The 23,385-nt window shown below is 46.2% G+C and overlaps 1 protein-coding gene across 5 annotated transcripts in view; it reads right to left on the bottom strand.

Moving 5' to 3' along the window:
• CHD2 (chromodomain helicase DNA binding protein 2) overlaps window positions 1-23,385 on the bottom strand; it is a 56,067-nt gene that overhangs the window by 6,333 nt on the left and 26,349 nt on the right. For 3 of the 5 annotated variants that reach the window (XM_053988834.1, XM_053988833.1, XM_053988835.1), the window contains 27 exons: window positions 22,657-22,882; window positions 21,815-21,915; window positions 21,120-21,164; window positions 20,792-20,967; window positions 19,976-20,100; window positions 19,145-19,361; window positions 18,419-18,508; window positions 17,346-17,536; window positions 16,138-16,326; window positions 15,502-15,664; window positions 14,978-15,130; window positions 14,420-14,491; window positions 13,169-13,318; window positions 12,411-12,559; window positions 11,808-11,904; window positions 10,983-11,075; window positions 10,334-10,507; window positions 9,309-9,484; window positions 7,827-7,868; window positions 6,709-6,848; window positions 5,841-5,979; window positions 5,552-5,702; window positions 4,146-4,268; window positions 3,669-3,797; window positions 2,812-2,952; window positions 1,542-1,676; window positions 279-457 (listed from right to left, as the gene is read on the bottom strand). In XM_053988834.1, the coding sequence (XP_053844809.1) occupies window positions 279-457; window positions 1,542-1,676; window positions 2,812-2,952; window positions 3,669-3,797; window positions 4,146-4,268; window positions 5,552-5,702; window positions 5,841-5,979; window positions 6,709-6,848; window positions 7,827-7,868; window positions 9,309-9,484; window positions 10,334-10,507; window positions 10,983-11,075; window positions 11,808-11,904; window positions 12,411-12,559; window positions 13,169-13,318; window positions 14,420-14,491; window positions 14,978-15,130; window positions 15,502-15,664; window positions 16,138-16,326; window positions 17,346-17,536; window positions 18,419-18,508; window positions 19,145-19,361; window positions 19,976-20,100; window positions 20,792-20,967; window positions 21,120-21,164; window positions 21,815-21,915; window positions 22,657-22,882 (3,766 nt within the window). Of the gene's footprint in view, window positions 1-278; window positions 458-1,541; window positions 1,677-2,260; window positions 2,372-2,811; window positions 2,953-3,668; window positions 3,798-4,145; window positions 4,269-5,551; window positions 5,703-5,840; window positions 5,980-6,708; window positions 6,849-7,826; window positions 7,869-9,308; window positions 9,485-10,333; window positions 10,508-10,982; window positions 11,076-11,807; window positions 11,905-12,410; window positions 12,560-13,168; window positions 13,319-14,419; window positions 14,492-14,977; window positions 15,131-15,501; window positions 15,665-16,137; window positions 16,327-17,345; window positions 17,537-18,418; window positions 18,509-19,122; window positions 19,362-19,975; window positions 20,101-20,791; window positions 20,968-21,119; window positions 21,165-21,814; window positions 21,916-22,656; window positions 22,883-23,385 lie in introns of those variants that run through there. The other 2 variants (XM_053988836.1, XM_053988837.1) reach the window with 2 other exon arrangements.

Raw genomic sequence — 23,385 nt, 5'->3', positions numbered from 1 at the left:
GTTCAAGGTTCAGGCTGAATGGAACTCTGAGCAACCTGGTCTAGTGAACTGTGTCCCTGCCCATGGCAGGGGGTTGGAACTGGGTGATTTTTAAGGTCTCTCCCAACCCAAACCATTCTATGATTTTGTGATTCTGTAGAGTGAGTGGGCCAGCAACCACAAGATTTCACAGGTTAAGTAAGAGGCAAATGGCACATCCGTCCACAAAAAAACCAGCAGCCTCTGGCTACCATTTCAAAATATCCTAGACAGCTAAGGAAAACAAAAAGCTCCCTCACCTTCTCCATAGCTTGATGTGATCCTGGTCAGTGTAGGCTTTAAGGCACTCAGAGATGCGATCACCTATTTTTAGCAGGCAGTTGCGTGTGTGCTCCAGCTGTTCTTGAACTGTCAGTCCCTTGTCAGGCTTATCAAGTTGCTTCAGTGCTTTTTTGACTGGTCTCATCCTTTCCTTGCACTTGAAAGAGCAACAGAGAGGAGAAAGTGATTAATTTGGCAGAGGGCTCTACATCATTGCCCTGTTAATCGAAAAGAAGCTGATTTAGCTTTATCTGGCCATTAGGCAAGGAGAAATCAGCTATAAAATAAAATTGTTAAACAAGCTGCAGAAAATAATTAGTAGAAGACAAGGTTCTCCACACCTCCACTGCCCCTTCCTTTTAGGAGGGAACAATTTGCTTTGCAAGCAGTAATCACACATGGTCTGCCCCTGCACCGATCCCGTGGCAGGCAGGGAAGTATCCAAGCCTCCACGTGCTGAACCAGCCACCCCAGCTGAAAGACTGCTCAATTCAATCCTGTCCAATCCCATCTTTGGTCACTTTAATGCTTGCTTTTACTAAAACTGGCAGATATGAGATGAAAGCACCATGTTTTTCAGCCTGGGCACATCAACACTGCACACAGATAGGAAATCAGACAGGTTTTTTGACTGCCTGCCTGGATCTTTTGTGCATCACAGAAGGAAAGTTAAAGAAAAACGACAAAAAACCCCACAGGACCTGCAGAAAATACAGAGATTTTCATTGAGAGAACTGCTTTGAAGAAGTGGTATTTCAGCCAAGGAGAATCTGCCATGACAACTTTTACTAAAAGGCAATTTTTACAACAAGCCTTGTGGGCATGTTTGCTGTGAGAACATTTACACAGCTCTGCACCTCCTACAAGGTCACCCTCAAAACTCTCCTGCATTTCCTTGCTTGAAATTGCTTCAGTGGCTCCTTGGCTTCTACAAGAGAGGGAATGTAAGGCTGCAGGGTGTTCCATAACCCAGGGCTGCCAGCTGAGCACTGGGAAGTCACCAGCTGAAGCAGAGAGCCCTTGTGCCTGCTCTGCTGACAGGCTACCAGCTGGCAGCACTGGTGGGCAGCTCTTGTCCAGGGTTGTCTTGCCCTGCTCTCAGATCAGCCAGAGGGAACCCCTGTGGGGCACTAGGATGGGGCTCACACCCCAACACCTAAAACACGTCCTTGGATGACATCTGAGCAAACCTTGGCTGGGCTCTCGGCACTGCCCTCCCATTTCCCAAGGAAAATACTCACTATGCTGAATGTTTCTTGGTCCAGATCATCATCCTCATCTTCTCCAATGGGGATTGGCTCGCTCCCTGCAGTGATGTGGACGGGACCTTGTGATCTCTTCCCTTTACTTCCAGACTTGGCCTCGCCACCTTTAGGCTTTACAAGGACAAATTACACGCATCACGCGATGAGCCAGAATGGAGGATCCCCAGTGACCCAGCTAACAACCTCCACACTATTGTTACTGGCAGTGGCTAAACCTGGGCACTGTTCCTACAACTTTCCTCCCAAAATCTCCAACTGTTGAGCTGCAATGGCTCTGTTTAGCTTTATATCATCCATGAGGGAGCAGGGAGAAGTCAGAGCCAACAGTTTGGACACGAATACGATATTCACACTCATGGGGAGAAACCAATATTGAAGACTTGGAAAAGAGGTTAAAATAAGGAGTATCTCTCCCTTGCAAAGGATAGAGCTCAGGGTAGTCTTGTGTCTACAAGGACCTACAACTTTTTGTGATATCACTAGCTCTCAAATCATGGCCTGTTCATGTACATTTTTACCTATATGACTTACTTGCAGTCAAAGCCATACCAAAAATCACTGGAAAGCAAACTTTCCCCTACATAAGCAACAAAACTTCTTAGTTTGCACTTATGACCTCAGTGTCAAAACACACTGGGCATGTCGCACATACCTGTTCCTTGGACAGGTACTTCAGGTCATTATTACGGAAGCTTTTACCCCTCCTTCCAATCTGCACCCACCCTCAGGGCAGTTGTACCCAAAATCCAAGAGACATTTGAGTCTCCAGCATACCAGTGATGTTGAAACACTCATTCTGTTGAGTCCTGAACAGTGACAATGACAACTTACAGTCTTGATGGTGTGGACACTTGGGTCATTTGGGTGAGTTTAAATTAAAGGGGAATACAGACACGGACCTGCCAACCCTGTGATAAATCACAGCTGGACAGAACTTTGATTTGAGTGCTCCAGGCTCTTTTCTTAGCATCAGCTCTGTGGCCATATGCATGTCACAGGGACAGCTGTACTTCAAAGGCAGCCTGACAAAATCTCTTCAGTTTTGGTCACATTCCATGAAGCTTTAGGACATATAGCCTTTTCTACTTTTTTATGGCAATTCAGAAGGGCTGAAAAAGGGATACCCCTTCACCCCACGGTGCTTCACTGATGTCTCTTCACACAGGGCCTTTAACAAACCGTAAGTCTCACAGTTTGTCCTGTTCAGGGACTTCCCTATCATGCTGCTCCTGGAAGTACCACATACCTTCTCCTTCTTGTCTTTTGTCTTCTTTTTCTCTTTATCGCTTTCCTTTTCTTTCTTAGAGGATGTCTGTTTTTCCTTGTTCTCTTTGTTCTCTTTCTTCTTCTGTTTCTTTTTCACTGGGCTCTTGTCCAAGCCATCCTCCTAGAACATCAGTCACAGCACAAAGTTGGAGTCCCTCACCTCATGTACATTTTCTTCCATAAAACATAGGCAACTTTTGAGGTCCATCCAGATTTACCCTCACACCTCTTTAAGCAGACATCGAGCCCTGCTCAAGCAGCTGCCATCCCCCCAAATGTGACAAAAGGGTATGAAAACCAGACCAGCCCCACTCTGAAGCTGGCAAGCTGCAGAGCAGCCCTGCTCTCCTGTGCCAGCTGCACTCCAGAACGATCAGCCCCTGAGGTAGATACTGATCAGCACACGAACAAAAAGCCTCAGAGTACAAGCCAAACCACTCAAAGACTGAACATTTTTTAAGCAACAGCATGACCTTGGTAAACTCCAGCTTCACCACAGACTGACGTGCCCAAAAGGAGAGGGAAACAATTCTTCTTTCTCTCCTTTATAAGGGCAACAGGCTTTGTCCTGAGACAACCTTTCCCCTGAGTCAATATGTGGGTGTTTGTGGCCATTCTGGGATGCCCCAAATCCCTGAAAGCACTGAGCTAAAAGAATAGGTGGGAAAGGCCCCTCTTTCACACCAATAGCTGTATGGGTGGTTTTGTGAGTTTGCCAGTCCTGTGGGAATTCACTCTTAGTGCCTCTGACTCCTGGGGGCTTTGCTGGGAATGCTTCCCAAGGAAGCACAGCCCAAGCAAACCTGGAAAAGCCACTGTTCACCTAGGCTGACTCACCTTGACTTCACCTTCTTCTGACTGGTTGTCTGAGTGCCGAGGAGAGGACAGTTCATTCCCATGCTCATCTTTGACTTTGGGAGCCTTGTTCTCTTTCTTCACTCGTGGTTTCCTCTTCTTGAGCTTGCCCTGGTAAAAACACAGAACAAGTCAGGGAAAGCAAACAGCTACAGCTACTTCCTGGGGACATTTCCCATCTCCTGAACATAGTGCAAACAGCTGCAGGTCCTGCATGCTGGCAGGAAACCTGATGAGACCAAATCCTTCAGTAAGGGCAGTAATAAGCTTTTACCCCTCTTCCAATTGGCACCCAGCAAATTAATTAGCATTTAAATGAGAAATATCACAATGCAATCAGAGAGTAAGTCCATATTCCTTCACAGAAACGATGTCTGGTGCCCTGGGAACACAGGCTGTCTCCTGCTATCAGCCAACCACTCCCCATGAAACTCTCAGAATCAAGAGGCCACATCTCACCTCTTCCCCATCTTTCATGTTTTCTTTCTTGTCCAGATCTTTTTTCAGCAGTTTCAGTAGATAATCAACTCGGGTCTGGAGCTGTTTTCCCTGAGGTTTCTTATCTGTCTCAACCGGTAGGATCTTTGATAAAGCAGAAAAAAAATATATATATATACACTCGTAGGCACGAAGTTTGACAAAAGATTTACACATTAGCAGCAGCCCTTCCAGGCCCAGCAAAGGGCACCAAATGCTGCACCTTCTGGGGAACAAAAGGCTCAAGCCTTCCTTCCCCTTCTCAGATTGTCCCTGTCTGGCCAAAGGCAAAGCTCCTAGCAAGCAATCATCCCTCCCCTTGGAATCCTGCAGAAGTTAAAGGATCCTAAGGCTTCCTAAGCCTTGCAAGCTTGTTAAGTTCTCTTGAAGGAGAAAAATCCTTTACAAGCTACATTTGGGACCTCGAGTTGCAAAACTGAGTCCACTCGCCTTGACACCTCAGATTTGTTTGCGACAGCTTGGTCACAGCAGCCCAGTCACTCTGGTAACCTGAGACATTGCTACAGCAGGGGCACAGATGCACAGTTTTTAGTGGAAAACAAGGCTGAAAGGTGACACTTTGTGGAGGACATAGCTCAACTTGCCAGCTAGGTTTGCTTCATACTTCACTGGAAAATGGGTGGCATGTTTCAGGCAGCTGTTTCCATTGCAGAATGCCTTTCTGAGCTCCACACATGGGGGGCTCTCAGGCAGAGCCTGATCTTTGCTAAAAGCACCAGCAGGGATGTCAGGGGAATGCTGCACGCCGGCAGCAAAGCTGGTGTGGAGATTCCCAGTGCTCCTCAGCCCTGTGCTCCAGTTTCCACACTCTTTCTACCACACTGACACAACGGATGGTGGATTATTTTTAACCCAGATCATTTCAACATGGTGCCTGTAAACTGTTCTTGTGGGGATGACTGAGGAACAGAGGAACTAGATGGAGGCTTTCCAGCTGGCTGTGCTGCCATTCCCAGTCGTGTAACCATACCCTCAAAGCTAACACGGACCAGCCTTGACATAAGCAGTGTCAAATCTGTGAAAAATTATTTCCACTCAGAAATTCACACTCAGCTTCTTGTGAGATGCTCAAGGAAACATCAAGTCACAGCCTCTTCTATCCTGTGTATGGAACCACACATGTCAGCACTGCCATTTTCTGCCTGCATCATTTCAGTGTGGTTCACCTGGTACTGCCCACCAAACGGCACAACTCTGCTTTCCATCGAGCATGCAACATTCCATGAAGGCCACTGTTTCCCCCATTATTATTGATCATGATTTTTGCAGTAGTTACAAACATAAACATCTGTTTCTGGAGTAAATGAGGCATGTTTGCTATGAGCACTGCAATGGACCCAATGGAGGCAGCAAGCAAAGCGACCTACCTTATCAGATAACTTCAACTCCGGATCTGTTTTAATTAGCTCCCAGTTTCCATAACCATGCTCGTAAATTCCCACTAACAAGCGAGAATCCTCCTCCACTCCCCAGTCTACATCAAAATGAGCAGCTTTGACACGGCACGTCAGGCGGTACCTAAAGGCATTTCAAACACGAGCTCCTTTTAATGCTGTGGAGGACAAAGCAAATCCACACATCCAGGCTATTCTCTTTCCACTACAAATTCCAAATTCCCTGAGCCTCTTTCTGCATTGCCTGCTTAGCCAAACTCACTTCTTCCTTTCCTCTGGGTCCGAGGGAATGGATTTGTGCAGCATTTCAAATTCCTCTTCATGCTGGATGATGGATTTCACATTGACTTGGACACCAGAAATCTTGATGGTAGGACCTCGTCTCTTTCCAGGTCCCTTCCCTGCTCAGCAATAAAACACAATAATTAAGGGAACTCTTACAGAAGGAAGTGTCTCTGTAAAATGGCTTCACAGACAGTGATCAAGACCTTGCCTCCAACCTCTTATTTAAACATAAGGTCAAAAATATAAATTTTCTTCCACTAACTCACTTAGATTTGCAATTTAAACACCTCCCAGTACCATTTTCTTAAAAATACTTCTAAGTATGCTGGAGCTGTTGATTCTGCAGTCTTGATCAGTTGCAACAGGCAGAGACCCAGCAGGAAATCCATCCCTGACGCTGTATGTCCAAACAAACAGCAAAGAACAGCCAGACAGAGTGGGTGGTGATTCCAGCTCTGGGAATTGCTAACTGTGGACCCAGCTTTACTGTGGAGTACACAGCACCAGCTTGATTTCCAGTTCCAGGAACAGTTAAAATAAGATCTGCTTTGCTTTGTGGCCCAGCATTCAATAAGCTGGTCACTTCAGTCCCTCCCCACAGAAACTCATGTCCAGCAGAAGCCAACAGACCCAAGTGACACTCTCCAGTCTCATCAGAAAGTTCAGTGGCTCCTCTCTGTAGGTGAGAGCTGCCTGGCAGAGATGGGGTGGTTTAAGTGTGTTCTTGTTCATTGCTTCTAAGTCACAATGTGACCTCCCTGTCCAGAACAGGAATGGTTTCCTCACAAGCTCCATGGAACACTCCCAAAACTACCCAAACAGCAGCATACAACCCCCTTGCCTACCTTCTGCTGGATTTTCCTTCAGCTGTTCCTCATATTCCTGCATTGCTGACACACAGCTGTTGTGGATGAGCTCCCCTAACCGCTTCAGGTCAGCCACAGACTTATCCACCAGCTCAGCATCCCGGGCAATGCACTCCAGCCTGGGGAACAGGGAGAGTTTTGTGTGTGATACAGCAGTTCTTCTCTCAATCATTTCCTATTCAATTGTTTCACAGCTCAGTGCTGTACAAATGTGAATGTATGAAACATGCATGAGTTGAGTTCATGCAGGAAACAACTCAGGTTTTTGTCTTTTTTTTTTTTTTTTTGGTCTAACAGCTGCAGTGCAGATGTAGAAAAACTGATCCAATCCTTTGGATTTTTTAGTACCAAAGCAAAGGTGAGAACTGTCTCTCTTGGGGACAAGAGGGACCCTCCGTGACTGTCCAGTATTCCCTCAGGCTTTTCCAGTTCCACATTAGCTCCATTTGATGGTCCAAAGCTGCCATCTGCTGTCCCTTTTGCCTGCCTCAAGTCAGTAACATCACGACTCACACACAAGCCTTGTGTTTCATACCAGGAAAGTAGAAGCAGCTGAAAAAGCACTGAATTTCTCCTATAATACGTTTAGGGAACTCTGCCTCAGCCCTGAGACCTTTCCAGAGCCAGCACAGGGCCAGGGCTCTGCAGATCCCTGTTTAAGGATGGTGCCTCTCTTCGTTTCCCTTCAGCAGGGATAGAGCATGGAAGGATGCTCCAAATTGAGTCCTGAGGCTAACGTGCATAGAGAAGCTTGCCAAGTGTTTTGGGTAGCATTTGTTGTTCTGACAGCTGCTCCCTCTCCTTTCTGGGCAGAGTGGGAATGCCCCTAGGGCAGGACTGTGCCAGCAGGACCCTGCTGTGTCACAGCTCGGCACCACGACTGTTCCAGCTGGTTTTTAGCCAGCGTTCATCAGCGCCCATCAACAGAGACACCAGGGAGTGTAGAGCAGTGCCTGGGGTCTGATGGCAGGACAGAAAGGCTTGTGCTGTCTGTGGAGGTTGTGTCAAACACCCAGAGCAATGTGTGCCTGGCTGTGCTCAGAAGTACAATGTGCCTCCATGATTCCCCTCTGGAGCAGGGCCAGCTTGGGACTCACCGTTCAAGAGGCAATCCAAACTTCTTGTAAGCCTTGATAAACCTAAGGAGAAAGAAAACAAAAAAGAAAAACCCTAAACTAGCTGCCATAAAAAGTAGGTCCAATATCACAAATATGCTTGAATATATTAATTACAGCCTGTCACATTATCACCCTTGCATTCCCCACTGATCATCAGCTCAGCATCCCTCAGCACTGGGAAGTCTCATCCATTAGCCCCCACAAAGAGTTTTGTGACCTTGGCTGAAGAAGAACACAAAATTATTATGAATGTTGAGTGTTTGACAGATGAGGGAAAAAAAAAAAAAAAAAGGAGAGTGGTAACTGTAGGGTAAAAAAAAAAAAAATAGAAGGATTGGCTCACACCATGTTGGTAATTATTAACTTCATTTTTCCAGGAAGAAAAGAGGCATTAAATCAATGTCATTAGTAATTTTAAAGCTCGGGCTGTAAATGTAGCAAACCATCACAGAAGAGCCAAATGTGGTTCAATCCATCACAGAGGTTTGCTATTTATTTTCATGTCTTAGTTTTATTGTGAAAATCCCTGCTGTGGCTAACACATCTTTAGAGCATGAGCTGCTGCAATCAACCATTGCCTTGAGCTGGGAGTAGACACAATGGCTACAACTACAGGTTATTTTTTTAAATTAATTAATTTTCTGCCTTCTTACTTTCATTTTGTATTCTTTTGGCCCCTTTCTGCTACATCACAATAATCTAAATGGCTGTTATATTGCATATTGTAACATGTCCTTCCAGCTCCATGGTTTCAGGATGGTTATGGGGCAGCTATCACAGCCCAAAAACTCTGTTATCTCCTGCTTAAAAATACACCAGCTCAGAGATAGGGAGTTAAGGAAAACTCATAACTCCCTCTCTTCCATCTTTGGCTGAACATCTGGGTAGAGCTGTAAGAAAAAGATCTCTGGGAAAGACTCAATAATTAGAAGATAGGAGAAGAAAACAATGTTCTGAAATTCAGTCTCCAGCTCACATCAGAGACTGACACACTCGGATCAACAGGACCAGTGCTTCTCATGAGGGCACTTTGCCAGAGTCTGCCTTTCCCTGAGAGCTTAAATCAGCAGTATGACTGCCAGAAAAATGTCAGGAAGGCCAGAGCCCTTGGCTTCTCCAGCTCTGCAGCTGATGGCACCTAAGACCTCACATGTTATACAGCATTAGCTCCCTCCACTTGGCCCACAAAGGGCAGTTACAGCATGGATTAATTTTAGGAAGGTACCAAGCTTCACTGTAGCCTGACTAAAGACAATCCAGTCCATTCTGCACTGATCTGAATGTTAAGGTCATCATGGGATCAAACTGAGTTATATAAAGGTGCAGAAGCTGTGATAGTGAACCAGCTCTAACACTGACATGCTTACAGGTGAGCACATCCTGGATTAATCTGGGATTTTCTCCACCTGCATGGGATTTCTATATTTGTCTTCTGAACTGTCTCTCGTGCCCAGCACTGACCTCCTGATTTCAGCATCAGTAAATCCTTCCACAGTGTCTTTTCTAACACTCCGAGGGCGTCCCCTGCGCTTCGGTCTCTTCTCGTCGTCGGTATCGTCAGTCTCGCTTTCTGACCCAGATGATCTCTGAAGCCTTCTCTTGGTCTCTGCATCAGATTCACTGTCATTTGTCTGAGCCTGCACGTACCAGAGAAACAGCAGGACAGTTAACAACTGCTCATCTAATCAGCTAGCAACCTCTTCTGTCCCTCCGTGCACTGGCGCTATTTAATGGACTGCACAACACCTGAGCATCCATTCCTGAAGATGCAGGAGCCCATGTGACCAACCCAGAGAGGCTGCACACCCTTGCAGCTCCCAGCTGGCTGAGGTTGTGGTGGTCATCCTCCTTTCACAATTGCATTTCGATATACTAAGAGATGTTAAAATACTGATTTCTATGGGTTTGTGCCACAGTCCCTTAAGACTATTTTGAAAACCAGGACACCTCAAAAATTAATCTGGATTCATCCAACATGACTTATCATTCTCTGTGTTTTTCACATCAGTATTTTTCTCCAGCTCACCCCATAGAAGAGTTCTAACCCCTTAAAGTCCCACCTCCCAGCAGAGCATCCTTGCACAGTCAGCTTTCTTTTGGATTGGGATAGATCCCATTACATCTCTTTTGCTCCTCAGGATCCAGATTTAGGCAAGACCCACCCAGGGAGCAAGAGAGCCCAAGGAAAAGATACAGCCAAAAAATGGCAAAATCTGCAGCAAAATCCAATGCAATTGGAAACTTTGCTTTATGGTCACTACAGATTCTTTTGATTTTGTCTGCTAAGGTGAGATGAGTTGCACCAAGTTCAGTCTGGGCCCAAACCGTTGGTCCAATGCATGGTGCCAACAAGAGGTCACTGTGCTACCTCTGTGCTTTATTCTCAACCAACTTCGGAGGAGGGAAAGATGCAAGGAGGCTTCCCCTGAGCATTCTCTTTGGCAGCTCCCTCCTCCAGCCTCTCATCCCCTCAAGATGAGTTGTACCTTTTTCGTTGAGCTCCGGATTCGAGGCAGCATGTATATTTCCTCCAATTCTTTCTGCCTTTCTTCCTCCTCCACCTTCTTCCTCTGCTCTTCTGGAATGATATCATCCCAGTCCTTCTGGGACCGCTCATCCAGCTCTGTCTCTTCCTCCTCCATGGTTGCAAAGTTGGCAACCTTGTACAAGCAGAAGAGAAGTTTCAGAATTCCCTCCCCTGGCAGGAACACCCCAGAGCAGTCTGCTAAGCCTCAACTCCTTCTCCATAGGAATTCTGCCAACACTTCCATAACTACTCCATAATTGATCCCTATGCCACTACATTCCTGGCTCCTTGCCACGTCTTAGGACTAACAGCTTTTGAGGAAGTACGTGCAGTTTAAGAAGTACTGCTGAGTATTTGTAAATGATTGGGTTTGCTTCCAAATTTGGTAAATTCTGCACTTTATTCACAGCCTTCAAAACCACTTTCCTGAAATTAAATTAATACCTAACTCAGGGAGGTTGGAAATGGACGATCTTTAAGTTCCCTTCCAACCCAAACCATCCTGTGATCTCTCCGAGGTGTTCCTGCCTGTTACTGACCTCAGCTCCACGGCAGGGTGTGTGGGGAGCCACATTCCCACACCCCAGTACAGAGCCTGGGGTCCATACCTTGAACTGTGAGAGCAGCTCGTCGGTGGCACTGGTGGACACCTCATTCTCCCGTGTTTCAGCCAGACGCAGAATCTCATCGATGTCCATCTCCTGCCAGTCAGGGAGAAGGAGGGATAAAGCAGAGGGTGCCAGGCACAGCAGGAAGTAAGAGGCTTTGAGAACAGGCTCATGTGCTGATATGAGCTAAATAAAGTGCAAATATCTGCAGGGTGCCATCCCAGAGGGCAGGGATGAACTATCTCAAGTGGTAACACAAAGTACAAATAAGGTGACAGAACAGCAGAAGGAAAGGACCATCAAGGCTGAACAGTGGGAAAAATTTCCAGGTAGTGAGAGGTATGAACTGTAGACTGTCTCCCTGGGGAGAAGCTCTGCTGCTTGGACCATTAAGATAATTGGTCAAAACACTCAATGCTAAACTGTCAAGCAATGCTGCACTGAGGCAGGAGAGAGCAGCCTGTTCACTGCACTGTGCTGACTCCTGCCTCGCTCAGAGCCACCAAAAAAAGGTGCTGAGCAAGTGCTCAGAAGAGGCAGGGAGAGGAGCCTTCACTAGGCTGTGCTGTCACTAGCTAATAATCCTCAGAAGGCAAGGGACTCCCTTGGTGACCATTACTATTTAATCCCTAACAACAAAGCTCTCCTCAACCCCTGATCCCCCAATCCAGACTCTGCTTCCAGCTTCTCCAGACTACCACGTGTCCTATTCACCAACTTGCTCTCGTGCACAGGGCAAGAACAAAGCAGGAGCAACCACACACAGTCCTTCTTGCAGACCTGGAGAGCACTACAAACTGCTGTGTGATTTTAATTTCCAACTACCTGAGGCTCTGACTCTTCCCCTTCAAGCTCCTTGAAAAGATCTTCAGCTCCAAACTTCAAAATAGCTGTCAGCTCCTCTTTGTTGAAGGGATTTGAGCTGTAAGAAGAAAAGAAGGAAAAGGTGTTTTGAGCTGTTCAGACAGAACTGCTAACAGCACAAAACCATACCAAAGTTTTTCCCAATTGAAGCAAGGAGTAAGTTTTCTAGCCAGCACTATAAAAAGCTTTGTTATTAATCTCTTTCCTGCTCTAGCACAGACAAAGACTGCAATGGGAACCACCTCCATCTACTGGGGAAAATGAAGAAAATCTGAGGTCACTGCCAAAATGCAACTGTTTCACAGCCAGGTTCCCTCAGACCAGGATGATCTCTGAGTGGAAGACACAAGCAAAAACACACAGTGCCCTTAAATGAATTTTAAATTTTTGATCATCTTTATCCTATGTATCCAAATTAATGGCTGCAGAAGCCAAGTCAGTGGAAGCTGCCATTATTAGCCTTCTGTCCTGTACCCTATCAAATAAATACTGGGAAATGCCAGCAGGGGAAGCTGGTTATGCCACATGTTCCAGACATTTCTGCCTCCTGACACAGCCACGTACTTGGATCTCCCAGAGTTGTTGTCCAGAACAGTCCGGCCAGTGGTGTCCATACGCTGGATAACCAAATGATCCAGCACCATTTTCTTCTTGGCTCTCTCAATGATCTCCTCCTCCACTGTCCCCTTTGTGACCAAGCGGTAAATATTCACCTGAGAGGCAAAAAGAGACCACAGCTATTTCCTGGACAGGCTCTGCTGATACAGCAATGCATCCCCTCAGCTGTTTACACTGGGCTGCTGACGTTGTTTCTTCATGTGCAGATGTGCTTTTTTCAGAAGAAAAACAAGCACATTCTCTCTGTATCTCAGGAGATCCAGTTAAAAAATCAGTATAGTTAATACAGTTCCTGTAGTGTGCCTATGCACAGAGTAAAAATCTTCTGAAACAATCACTCCAAATTCAAACGAGCACCAAACTAGTTTTTCACATATCTAATAACCCCTAGTAAAGGTGGATGCTCTACTTTTTGAGTTTTTCAAGGCAAGAAAGAACAGAGTCTACTAGGACTAGGCTGAGAAGTGCAATGCCATGGGTTGGGTTCTGGGTATGTTCAAAACCAACAGAAAGACTTGGCACCTGGCAAATCTGGGCTGGTTTTTGTCTCCTACTTTTTAAAAATGAGATTCCCTTGGGCAGCACTCTCTGGAGCAAGGACTGGGACAAAAAGCCCATGTTTTCAGAAGCTTTGGTGAGGTGAGAGGATGTTTAGATGCACACACTGAAGCCACAGTGAAAACAACCCAGGCAGCTCTTCTGACCTGCTTCTTTTGTCCAATCCGATGAGCTCGGGCTTGAGCCTGAAGATCATTTTGGGGGTTCCAGTCCGAGTCAAAGATAACAACAGTATCAGCAGAGGCCAAATTAATTCCCAACCCTCCAGCTCTTGTTGACAACAAGAAACAGAAGTCCTGGGAAGGAAAAAATAAAAAGCATCCATGAGTTAACCAGCTTGTAACTGTGGGCATAAAATAGCAGTGGTGACTCAAAAGCTGTAAAAGGGAAGGCTCTGCTGCACTCATGCTTCTTAAAGCAGAAAAAGGATTTCCTTCCCATGTCCTGTTTATGCAGCCTGTTCATGCAGGCTGACCAGCACCAGTATTTATGCCCAGACCCAGGGTGAGGCAGTGCTGGCCCAGGTGAAGGCTGTGCTACTCCAGGCATGAATCAATATGGGAGAGCAACACAAGCAGCTCAAGGCAAGGGCACCTTGGAGTCACTTCTGAAGGTCAGACCACATTGCTCACCAGACTCCTGCAAAGGCAGCAGGCAAACACCTGCTTTTTGCTGCCTAGATCCTGTTAGGAGTGAGATCAGCAATGAACAGACTGTGCCAGGTTAGAGCTAAAATGCCTGAGCCCCCATAGATGTCCTCAGGACAGGGAAAAGGGCAGGTTCTAGGGGCATTCTTGCTCCTTTCCCCCTCACACTTCCTTTTGTTAACTATCCTGCAACCACTATCTCTCACAGCCCCTGTGTGAGCCAAGAATCCCGCTCCAGCCCAGGCTTCTGGAGTGAGGAGAGGTATTTCTCACAGCTGGGGTGACTGACACAAAAACAAGTATCTTGCACCAGTCACTATGAGTCAGCAAGCCCAGATGAGAGGTTTCAGATGCCCTCTCCTATTACACTGGAGACTTTCACCTCCAGCACTGGACTCCACTGCCTGCCAACACTTAAAATCCTTCTTTTGCCTCTGTCATTTCATATTCAAAACCAGCTTCAGACTGGAATCACTCAGCAACCATCTCATTCTCCAGACCAATAGGGAGAGAATTGCTAAATTTTGGCTCTTCCCAGCCTCTTCAGAGCTTTCTGGAAATGTGACTTGCCACCCTGTTCCTTGGATGTGAGATATTTCAAATAAGCAATATGGCTGGCTGCAAAACCTGCCATATCCGTGTCTTTAAAAGCACCTGGGGTCCTGTGAAAAGAACTGAACTGAAGCAATCCCCTGGTGTCAGTCACAACCTGTGGCTCAGCCACAAACCCTCTGCCCAGGACTGCGGTACCTCGGAGCCGTCGGCGTTGAAGTGATCCAGCGCCTGCTTTCGGATCTCCCCCTTGATCGAGCCGTCCAAGCGCTGCAAGAATCAACAAGAATGATAAAAGCAAGAAGGTAAAGCAGCCCTGAGGCACTGCTGCGCCCGAGTGCTGTCAGCCCTACAGCCCCCTTTGCTGCCTGCAGCGTTTAATTGTTAAAAATAGCCACCAATTAAAAATAATGCACTGCCTCAGCTGTGTCACAAGGGCTGGGGGATGCTCAGGGAGCAGGCACACAGCGGGTGACACCACGGCTCCCGTTACAGGCTTCCAGCCAGGCTCTCTGTGCTCACTGTGCTCAGGGTTTATCACATGACACAGCCCAAAGCAGGGGCCTGTCAGAGGAGTTTTGCAGAGATGGGGTCACACTGAAATGAAGGGACATCCCAGTTCCTTCCAGTAAGTGCCACCTGTAATCCCAGACACCAGACTCTGGGGAACTCAGTGACTCCTGCTGCTCAAGCTCCTTCCACTTTTTCCCACACTTTCAAGGGGATCCCACTGTTTTCTATGCTGATGTTTCTCACCTGAAAAGGGTAGTGTTTGATAGTCAGGTACTCTGCCAAGATGTCCAGCATCCTCACCATCTGGGAGAAGATCAGCACTCTGTTGCCTCTCTCCCGCAGCCTAGTCAGCAGCTTGTCCAAGAGGATCAGCTTTCCACTGCTCCTGATCAAAGACTGAAGAAATAACCATCATTTCCAATCTTATCCTGTACATCACACAGAGACCTGCACACACCTGCTCCTTTTGGGGGTCATTCATCTCTTCTACATCTCCAATCGAATCATCTGGATTTACACAGCAGAGCCCACACACACAATGAATCACACAAAACAGATCCTACACTGCCCCCAACTCCTGCTCTACAAGGCCATAAAAAGTTGCCTACAGTAGATGTGGAGGGCTGGGGGTTCAAATGGCTTAGCTGTGGGAACTATTTTTTCAAGAAGAAGCCACAGAATATAAAGCTTCACCAGCTATTATTTTGTTGGGGAGACAAAAGAATGAAATTTAAGGGAAAAAGATGGTGACTAAGGACACCACTCACCTGCAGGGTCTCAAGGCCATTCTCTCTCTCGTTTTCCTCGGGAGGTTTGATAAGGTAGCAATGGTTGCAGCACTTTTTCAATTCCATCACAATATTCAGGAAACCAGATGTGCTTCCCCTTGTTCCCTTTGAAAGAGCTTTGTAGTTTCTTGTCAAAATCCACCTGCAGGCAGGAAAATTAAAGTCCAGATCATTCCTTGGTGCAGAGCAGAGCCTTAGAGGAACAAAACCTTCAGGAACAGCTCATTCAGGCATCAGTATACTTCCCTCCCTCCATCTCTCCTCACTTCTCTTACAGGATGCTCTTTCCTCTCTAAAAACCCTGACCTGATTTTCCTATTGATACTATCACTGTTTAATATTGAACAGCATCCCAACTTTGTGCATATTGTCACTCCCCCAGTGACATAACCTCTATCTTGCAAAACTGGCCAGTTGAACTGTATCACTCTACAAAAACATCTTCCAGAAGGAAAGATATCAACTCCCCTACCTCATATTCCTGCTGGGAAGCTCCCAATACTACAGGTGATGGTAGGCCACAGTATGCACAGAATACTGGAACACATTGCCAAGGCCCACAGAAAGATGTGCCCATTGCTACTGGAACTCCCAGTAACTCATTCAGTGACTCACTTGTAGTACTGCTTCTGCAGAGCAGACATTTCCACCCGGAGGATCTGCTCCACTTTGGCTGGCAAAGATTTCTCCACATCCTTCTTCACTCTGCGCAGCAGAAATGGCTCCAGGACTTTGTGAAGGCTCTGGTAGCCATTCTCTCTACCTTTCCCGTGATCCTCCTCAAAATCCTCCCAGAACTCAAACCTGGCAACAGAAAAGAGGAGAAGGGAGGTGTCAGAATACCTCTTGTCTTATGGCACCAAACAGCATCTGTTGGATACACTCCTGCTTCACCACAAGGCAGGAGACCAGCAGTTTAATGGAAACACAGTGGAAAATAACAGATTCACTCTGCTCTGGTTAACTGAAGAGACTGCTGGCAAAGCTCGATCTCTGGGCTTAGACACCTTCCTAACATCTTATATTTGAGCTCCACACTCAGGAGGTGTGTGTGGAGGACCTCCGCACTCCCAGGACCCAAAATCCCAAGTTTCCCACTATTTTACTCTGCTGGCATTTACCTGGCAGCAGTTTCTGAATTTTCCACGGTGCCTCCCCCAGGCACAGCTTTGACAACTGGACTGTTTTACCCTGCCCTGAAGGCTCTTTTGGGCTTGTTGCTTCCTGACAGCTCCTTTGAAATGTGGAGATCCGCTCTACTCCACTTGGGAAACCTCAAGCCTCTCCTTCACTCTTTCTGTGATCCAACAAAAATAATTTGGGGGACAGCTCTTCTTGCAGTCAAACATGATTTCAGTAAGCTTTGGGGCATGCCTGCCTTAGCCTTAGAGATGCCCATAGCTCATTTTATTTTAAAGGAAACCAAACATTTGTTACACTGTGGACACACAATCAGCCAGACAGCACCCCCAGAGCTGCCACTAAATGCTTGGCAGAGGTGCCTGAACCACAGTGTACTGGAAACCTCAGAAATGGCTGAACTGATTGCTTAAAACAAGTTTAGCTTTTTAGAGATGGCTGGAAGACAGCAGACAGATTTGAAAGGCATGTATCAGGTTTCCCCATTCAGTTGGCTGCCAGAAATACTCCTCGTGTTAGTTATTTAACCTTTGATTTTCCCCACTAATGTCTGTTCTCCTATCATTGCTGTCACACCACTGAGTTTAATTCAGGGATTTCTGCCATTCTGCACTCCCTTGAGCCTATTTAACAGAGAAGAATGGAACAGAGACATTTCTTGGAAGGCCTGAAAGGAGACTCACTTCTCCGGCATGATGAAGTGCAGCAGAGACCAGAGCTCCTTGAGTGAGTTTTGAAGTGGGGTGCCAGTGATCAGCAGCCTGTGGTTGGACTTGAAATCAATCAAGGTTTTGTACAGCAAGGAGTCGTCATTTTTCAACCGATGGGCTTCGTCCACGCCAAGAAAGGCCCAGTTAATGCTTCCCAAAACAGTCTGGAGGAAGAGAAGGAAAAAACACAGGCATCAAGGGGATGCTGGGTCAGACAGGCCCCACCACCTTGCACATGTATCTCTCCAAGGCAGGAAGCCCTGCAGTGTGGGCTGCCCAGGGTGTCTTGACCCAGCCCTGCAGCTGCACCCTCACAGGATTTTCTTGCTAACAAAATTTGGGGACCAGGGTGCGTTCCCAGAAAGGAAAAGGTGAAAATTAGCTATGCTGTACAACAGTCCTGCTGTATCTCAATAGGCCTGCAGCAAGTACACCTATCCTAGTCCTCCTTTGCTTTACCCAGAAAGCAGAGTCCTTCCCCAGCTCTTTATTTCCCCCTTTCTCCATGCCCTTGGGGCCCTGGGTAGCACTAGTCCCACTGGAGCAAGAACAGGAGAGCAGATGAACAAGCCTAAAAAGTTCAGGTAATTCAAGGGCTTTGATTTAATTTTTTTTCTTTTTTTTTTAAGCTTTTAGTTTTCTACTAGGACTCTGACTGAGCTGATGAATATTTCCTAAGCAGACAGAGTTCTTGTAGATGTAAAAATGTAAATACTGTTAACACTGTGGCCAGAGGTTCAGTGTAATGTTTTGTCCTCTTAACAAGCCTAAATTAAACCAGGTAAAAATCCAGGTACTGCTGGATCCTGCCAGATGTCTTACATGTAAAAAGAATAGCACAACTATGCAGTACAAGAGTGAAGACACTGTAAAATGTGTCCCACATTCCCACATTTGCTTGCATTACTGGGAAAGAAAAGCAAACAGTGGCTGTAGTTGTCCATCACCACAGAAGGAAGAGGTGAAACCCACTAGCTGAGAACTGGCTTTCTCCTTTGAAAATGAGAGAAAGTCTAAATAAAAACATTCTTGGAGTAATGACTCACCTTATCCTTCAGGAGGATCTCGTACGTTGTGATAAGTGCATTGAATTTCAATCTTTTAGACTGAGAATGGATCCACTCATATTCACGTATCTGTGAGGGGAGACAAAAGTTAACTTGAACACATGCTATCAAAAGGAAAAAGTTAACAACTGTTATTATAGTGTATATATATAGTGTAGCTGTAAGCTAGAGACTCCAACCAAGTCCAAACCCCTGTTGTTCCAAGGTGCCATTTGATGAGCTCAAGGTGCCCAAGGAACAATTTGTTTTACCCCACACATGGTTCCACTGCCCTTGCACAGGTAACAAAATAAGGTTAACCTGCTGTTGTGGCATTAATGAACACATCACCTCACTGCAGACACCACTAGAGTCTGCACCTGCGTGTCCCATTGTCTGAACAGTCCCAAACACTGAACACAAGCACTTTTACACTGCTGGACTTCTCACTGCATGTTTCACTCCAGATCAGTACTGGCTTCCAGACTCTGAGAGAAGCCAGTGTTCCTGTACTCACTCCAAGAGGCAAAATAAAGCAGAAAATTCCCTGCAGCAGGGAGTTACACCCACACACTCAGCTCCAGCAGCTCCAGCTGCCTGCAGGGCTGCCAGCACTATCCACCAGCCTCTCCAGCTGACTGTGTGTCACACACATCACACACAAGCTGCTGCTTTGCACCCAGTGCTTCTCCCTGAGCCCTCACCCTTTGCTCTCTGATTACACACCATGTTCCTGCTCATGAGGTCTCCAATGTAAACCACCACGTTTATCTCGGGTGCCCACACTTCAAACTCCCTCTGCCAGGAGGTCAGGGTGGACAGGGGCACGACCACCAGGAAAGGGCCATACAGCTGGTGCTGATGGAACAGGTATGACAGGAATGATATTGTCTGAATGGTCTTGCCCAGTCCCATCTCATCAGCCAGGATCACACTGTTGTTCCTGAGAAAGAGGAGAACAAACAGAAAAATGCTGTCTGAGTGCATGTTTCTGACACTACTCATTGACTGTGCTCCACATGAACAGCAATCCATGACAAGGACAGAGAGGGGCAGTGCAAAAACAGTTATTTGAACACTTCCAAGTGGATCCCAGGGACAGCCAGACTGAACATGGCACAATAACATGCAAAAATGAGCTATGATGACTCCAAACTGGAGGAAAACAGGCAAAGGCAGAGGGGAATCAGTGGCCTAATTTTAGAAGGACATCTCTCAAAGACTTCAATGAGTATATATAAGCACACTAAGCCAGAAACCATTTTTCCCATTAAGTCAATGGAAATCTAGGGCTTATATGTACCAGGCTCAGCCAAATCCATCATGTGAACAGGCCCAGACAGGGAAAATGCTTCTTGTTTTCACACAAGGTTTCTTAAGTTCATGCTTTAGGTAGTTCCTGCTTGCAGTGTCTGCAATGCAGCTGGGCATGGTAATATTTGAAATCCTCCAAGCTGCAGAGGGAGGGCGGGTACAGACCTCACTTGAAAAGGAGGTGTGCCAAATCCTTCAGGGACAAAAAAGCCACAGGATGAACATCACAGGCTGTGTACATACTTGCACCAGGAGTGAGCGAGCCAGTTGAGGCCCTCCAGCTGGTAATCCCGCAGCTCCAGGTTCTCCCCGCCGATGTACGAGGGCTGCTTCTTCAGGGCAACAAACCTCGGCCTCTGCTTCAACACCTGGAAGAGATGCTGCCATAAGTCCACTGAAGAGAAAGACAGAACTCCCAGTGGCTGAAAGGCTGACAATTCAGCAGTGAAATCTGTGAATTCAGCAAAGAGTGCGTATCTCTCCACCGGTTCAAGTTAAGAGAACTTCACTTCCATCCACATTTTCCTAGCCAGTGCTTGTGTCCGCATTTCTTGTGATTTGCCTGCTGCCCTGTGGTTTATGATTAGGGCTCTGAGTCCCCCAGGAGTGTAGTAAGCTGCACGAAATACATAGGAGTCAGAACAAGCTCCACTTCCTTCTTTGTCCTCTTCTGGTTTTTCTCCCATTATTTCTGTCCCTCTCCTTCACTGTATCAGCATCTTGCAGGCTTCCTCTTTTCCCAGGTGTGCTGTTTTTTCATCCAAATGATATTAAAACTGCTGCAGCTCCTTCTGAGGAGGAAGCACTTTGCAAGGATTAATTAAGCCTCCCACTCCCCAGGGGGACATAACGTTCTCACTGTGCACAGAGTAAATGAAACTCAAAGGGGTTCACATCTCTGCTTGAAGTACAATACAAGAACAGCAAACAACCCTTCAAACGCAGGTGGGAGGATGGGAAAATGTTCTCTGACATTTATCCTGACAAAACTTCATGCTCCCACTGTTTGCATCTTCCCCCAGCCTGGAGGAACCCAGCAAAGGAGAGAAGCCAGCAAACCTTGCAGTCACGGGTGGGAATCGTCTTGGAGTTGTTCCTGCTGTTGAAGCTGTCAATGCAGTGCTGAAATTTCTTGCTGATCAGAGCCTCATCTTCCCAGCTGCACTCAGCATAGGGCAGCCCCATCCACTTGCACAGGTATTCGGGGTCATTCGAGGATGTTTTGCGACTGTTTGCTGTAAAATATGCAAAAAAGCCCAAACCTCAGCACCTGTAGCTGAGCAGCTGAACCACAAGCATGGTTCACAGGCTGAACTGCCCAGACAGCCACAAAACAGGTCTTGGCTCAGAGCAAAAGTGTAGAGTGACCAAAAAAATGTGCCTTTACCTGGGAAATCTGAATGTCCCGTGGCAGACTTGCTGGTCTTCACAGCTGTGTTTGGAGAGAGAAGGGAAGGGAGGGTTGGAAATGCTGGCAGCCAGCAGAGGGAGCAGGGCAGGCCATCACTGCCTCACACCCACGTTTTTACAGGAATTGTATTGGAAATAGGTTAAACAGCTCCCCAGGCCAATTCCCAAAGCAGCTGGGTGCTGGCACCTCTGACTGACATGATTGTGATATTACCAAAGTGCTCAGTAGGTTCTGGTTTTATTTTTATTAATCAATCGTGAAAATCTCGCCCCTGAGCTGCCTTGCAGCCTAACCACACCATGGAAAGTGGACCTCACAAAAGCCAGGCCCCTGCTGCTGCTTTGGAAACAAACATCTTGCATCCAAAGGGTTGAAGACAAATTCAGTAGCAACAATTTCAGCAACCTGTTGGATACTAGTGTGTCATCCCATACTCCAGGCAAGGAGAGTCACTGATTTGTATTGCTTGTAAATACAACTCTGTAAACCTGGATTTCTACTGTCCAAATTCCTAAATTTCACAGAATGAAATCCAGTAAACACCACGGGGTTTTCTTCAGGCATACTGAAGGACAGGGAAGAAGAGAGAGCTGCACACTTATTCTGCTGTCACATGGAATAAAGTTCCCATTCCTACTTCACCTCTTTACCAAAGTCTTGGCTCCACTTACCTATTACCCTCTCCACTATTTGATACTGTTTGTTTAGCTCTGAAGCCAGCTCTTGTTGGCAGTTGAAATATTCTACATCTTCAGGTGATACCTTGCCCAGCCTAGATGCAAAATAATTCAAAACAAAACAAAACAAAACAAAACAAAACAAAACAAAACAAAACAAAAAAACACTATAATGCTTCTGTAATAGTGCTCATGGATCATGCATATAGAAAATCTACTTTCCTATATGGTTCTGTCATTCTGACAAGTCACAGGGGCAAATTATTGTTATATTACATGTTTCTTAAATTTCCTAAAATTGTAAATTATTGCTGAGAAGCAAATGTCATAGATGTTCAGATTGTGTCCCTGTTAAATGCTGCCTTATTCTGAGGCAAGAATCAGTCTCAAAACAGGAACCAAATAGAGATGGAAGCTGCTACTCCAGCTTTAGCACTTTGGAAAGACACTGTAGCTCCCCTTATAGCTCCTGGGGAAACTGAACATAAACTGATGCAAAAACTTGCACACAGAGAAGCCCATAATTAACAAGGGTAAAAAGTCTGCAAGCCCTCACAGCAGCTCCTGGGCCAGGTGAGTCTGTGCACCATTTACTGGTCGTCAGCCTGCCCAATTCTTAAGCCTAGAAGTGTGGATTTCATGCCTTGTCCTCTCCATTTTCCAGCCATCCACACCACAGATATAATTTCTGTGTGGGGGGACACTCCTCAACAGGCAAAGAGGCACATGAAACACACTTTGTAAGAAAAAATCAAACATTTTCAGTCATGACTCCTCAAACCTCTGGCTAAAACCAATTTGCCCAAGGCCAAATCACTGCTTGAAGTGAAGCCTACCATTGCTTGATCTCCTCCTCTTTTTTCTTGAAGTTTTCTAGCTTTTTGAGGCCCTTCACTTTCTGCTGCTGCAAGGACTCCTCGCTCTCCCACGTGCTGTGGATGTATGACCAGCCCTTCCATTTGATCAGGTACTGAACCTCCCCCTCATCCTTCTCGGGGTCGAAGTCGGCGCTGGGGTTGCCGTTGGCCTCGGTCACGTACACTGTGGTGGAAGCTCCAATGGCTGCAAGAGAAACATCACAGGTACCCTCCTTACCCACCACTGGACATCAACTGCATCACAGCAGAAAGTTACTCTTCTAATACGTCTTTTGTGGGAGCACAAAGAACGTCCAAAACCTATAAGGCAGGCACACAAAAAGTTCTCCATGCAACAGAATCTTTTTAAATCTGTTATAAGTAGCTTTTCTTTAACTATAATTTAAAGGCCTCTTGAAAGTGTCCACAACCATTCAGTTTTACAAAAATCCTTTTGTAAGGCTTTGAGAAGAAAACATTGGCTTTATTTTCATTATGGCTTTGTCAATGGGGCTATGAGAACTGACTCTTCTAGATCTGTTTCATATTTCAAAGCAGAGAAAAGCAGGAATTGCAGAACAATGGCTGCGTCTTTAAAATGTGCGCAGGCTAAATAAAAGCTGCCAAGCACATAGAAATTTTTAGGATTTTAAATATTGTATGTTACAAAAGCTCTTACATATTACAAGATGTAAATAAGAAACATAG

Source organism: Vidua macroura, chromosome 12, assembly GCF_024509145.1.
Source record: "Vidua macroura isolate BioBank_ID:100142 chromosome 12, ASM2450914v1, whole genome shotgun sequence".
NCBI classification, from domain to species: Eukaryota; Metazoa; Chordata; class Aves; order Passeriformes; family Viduidae; genus Vidua; species Vidua macroura.
Note: the sequence above shows the minus strand (reverse complement) of the source record. Positions and strands in the feature narration are given on the sequence as shown.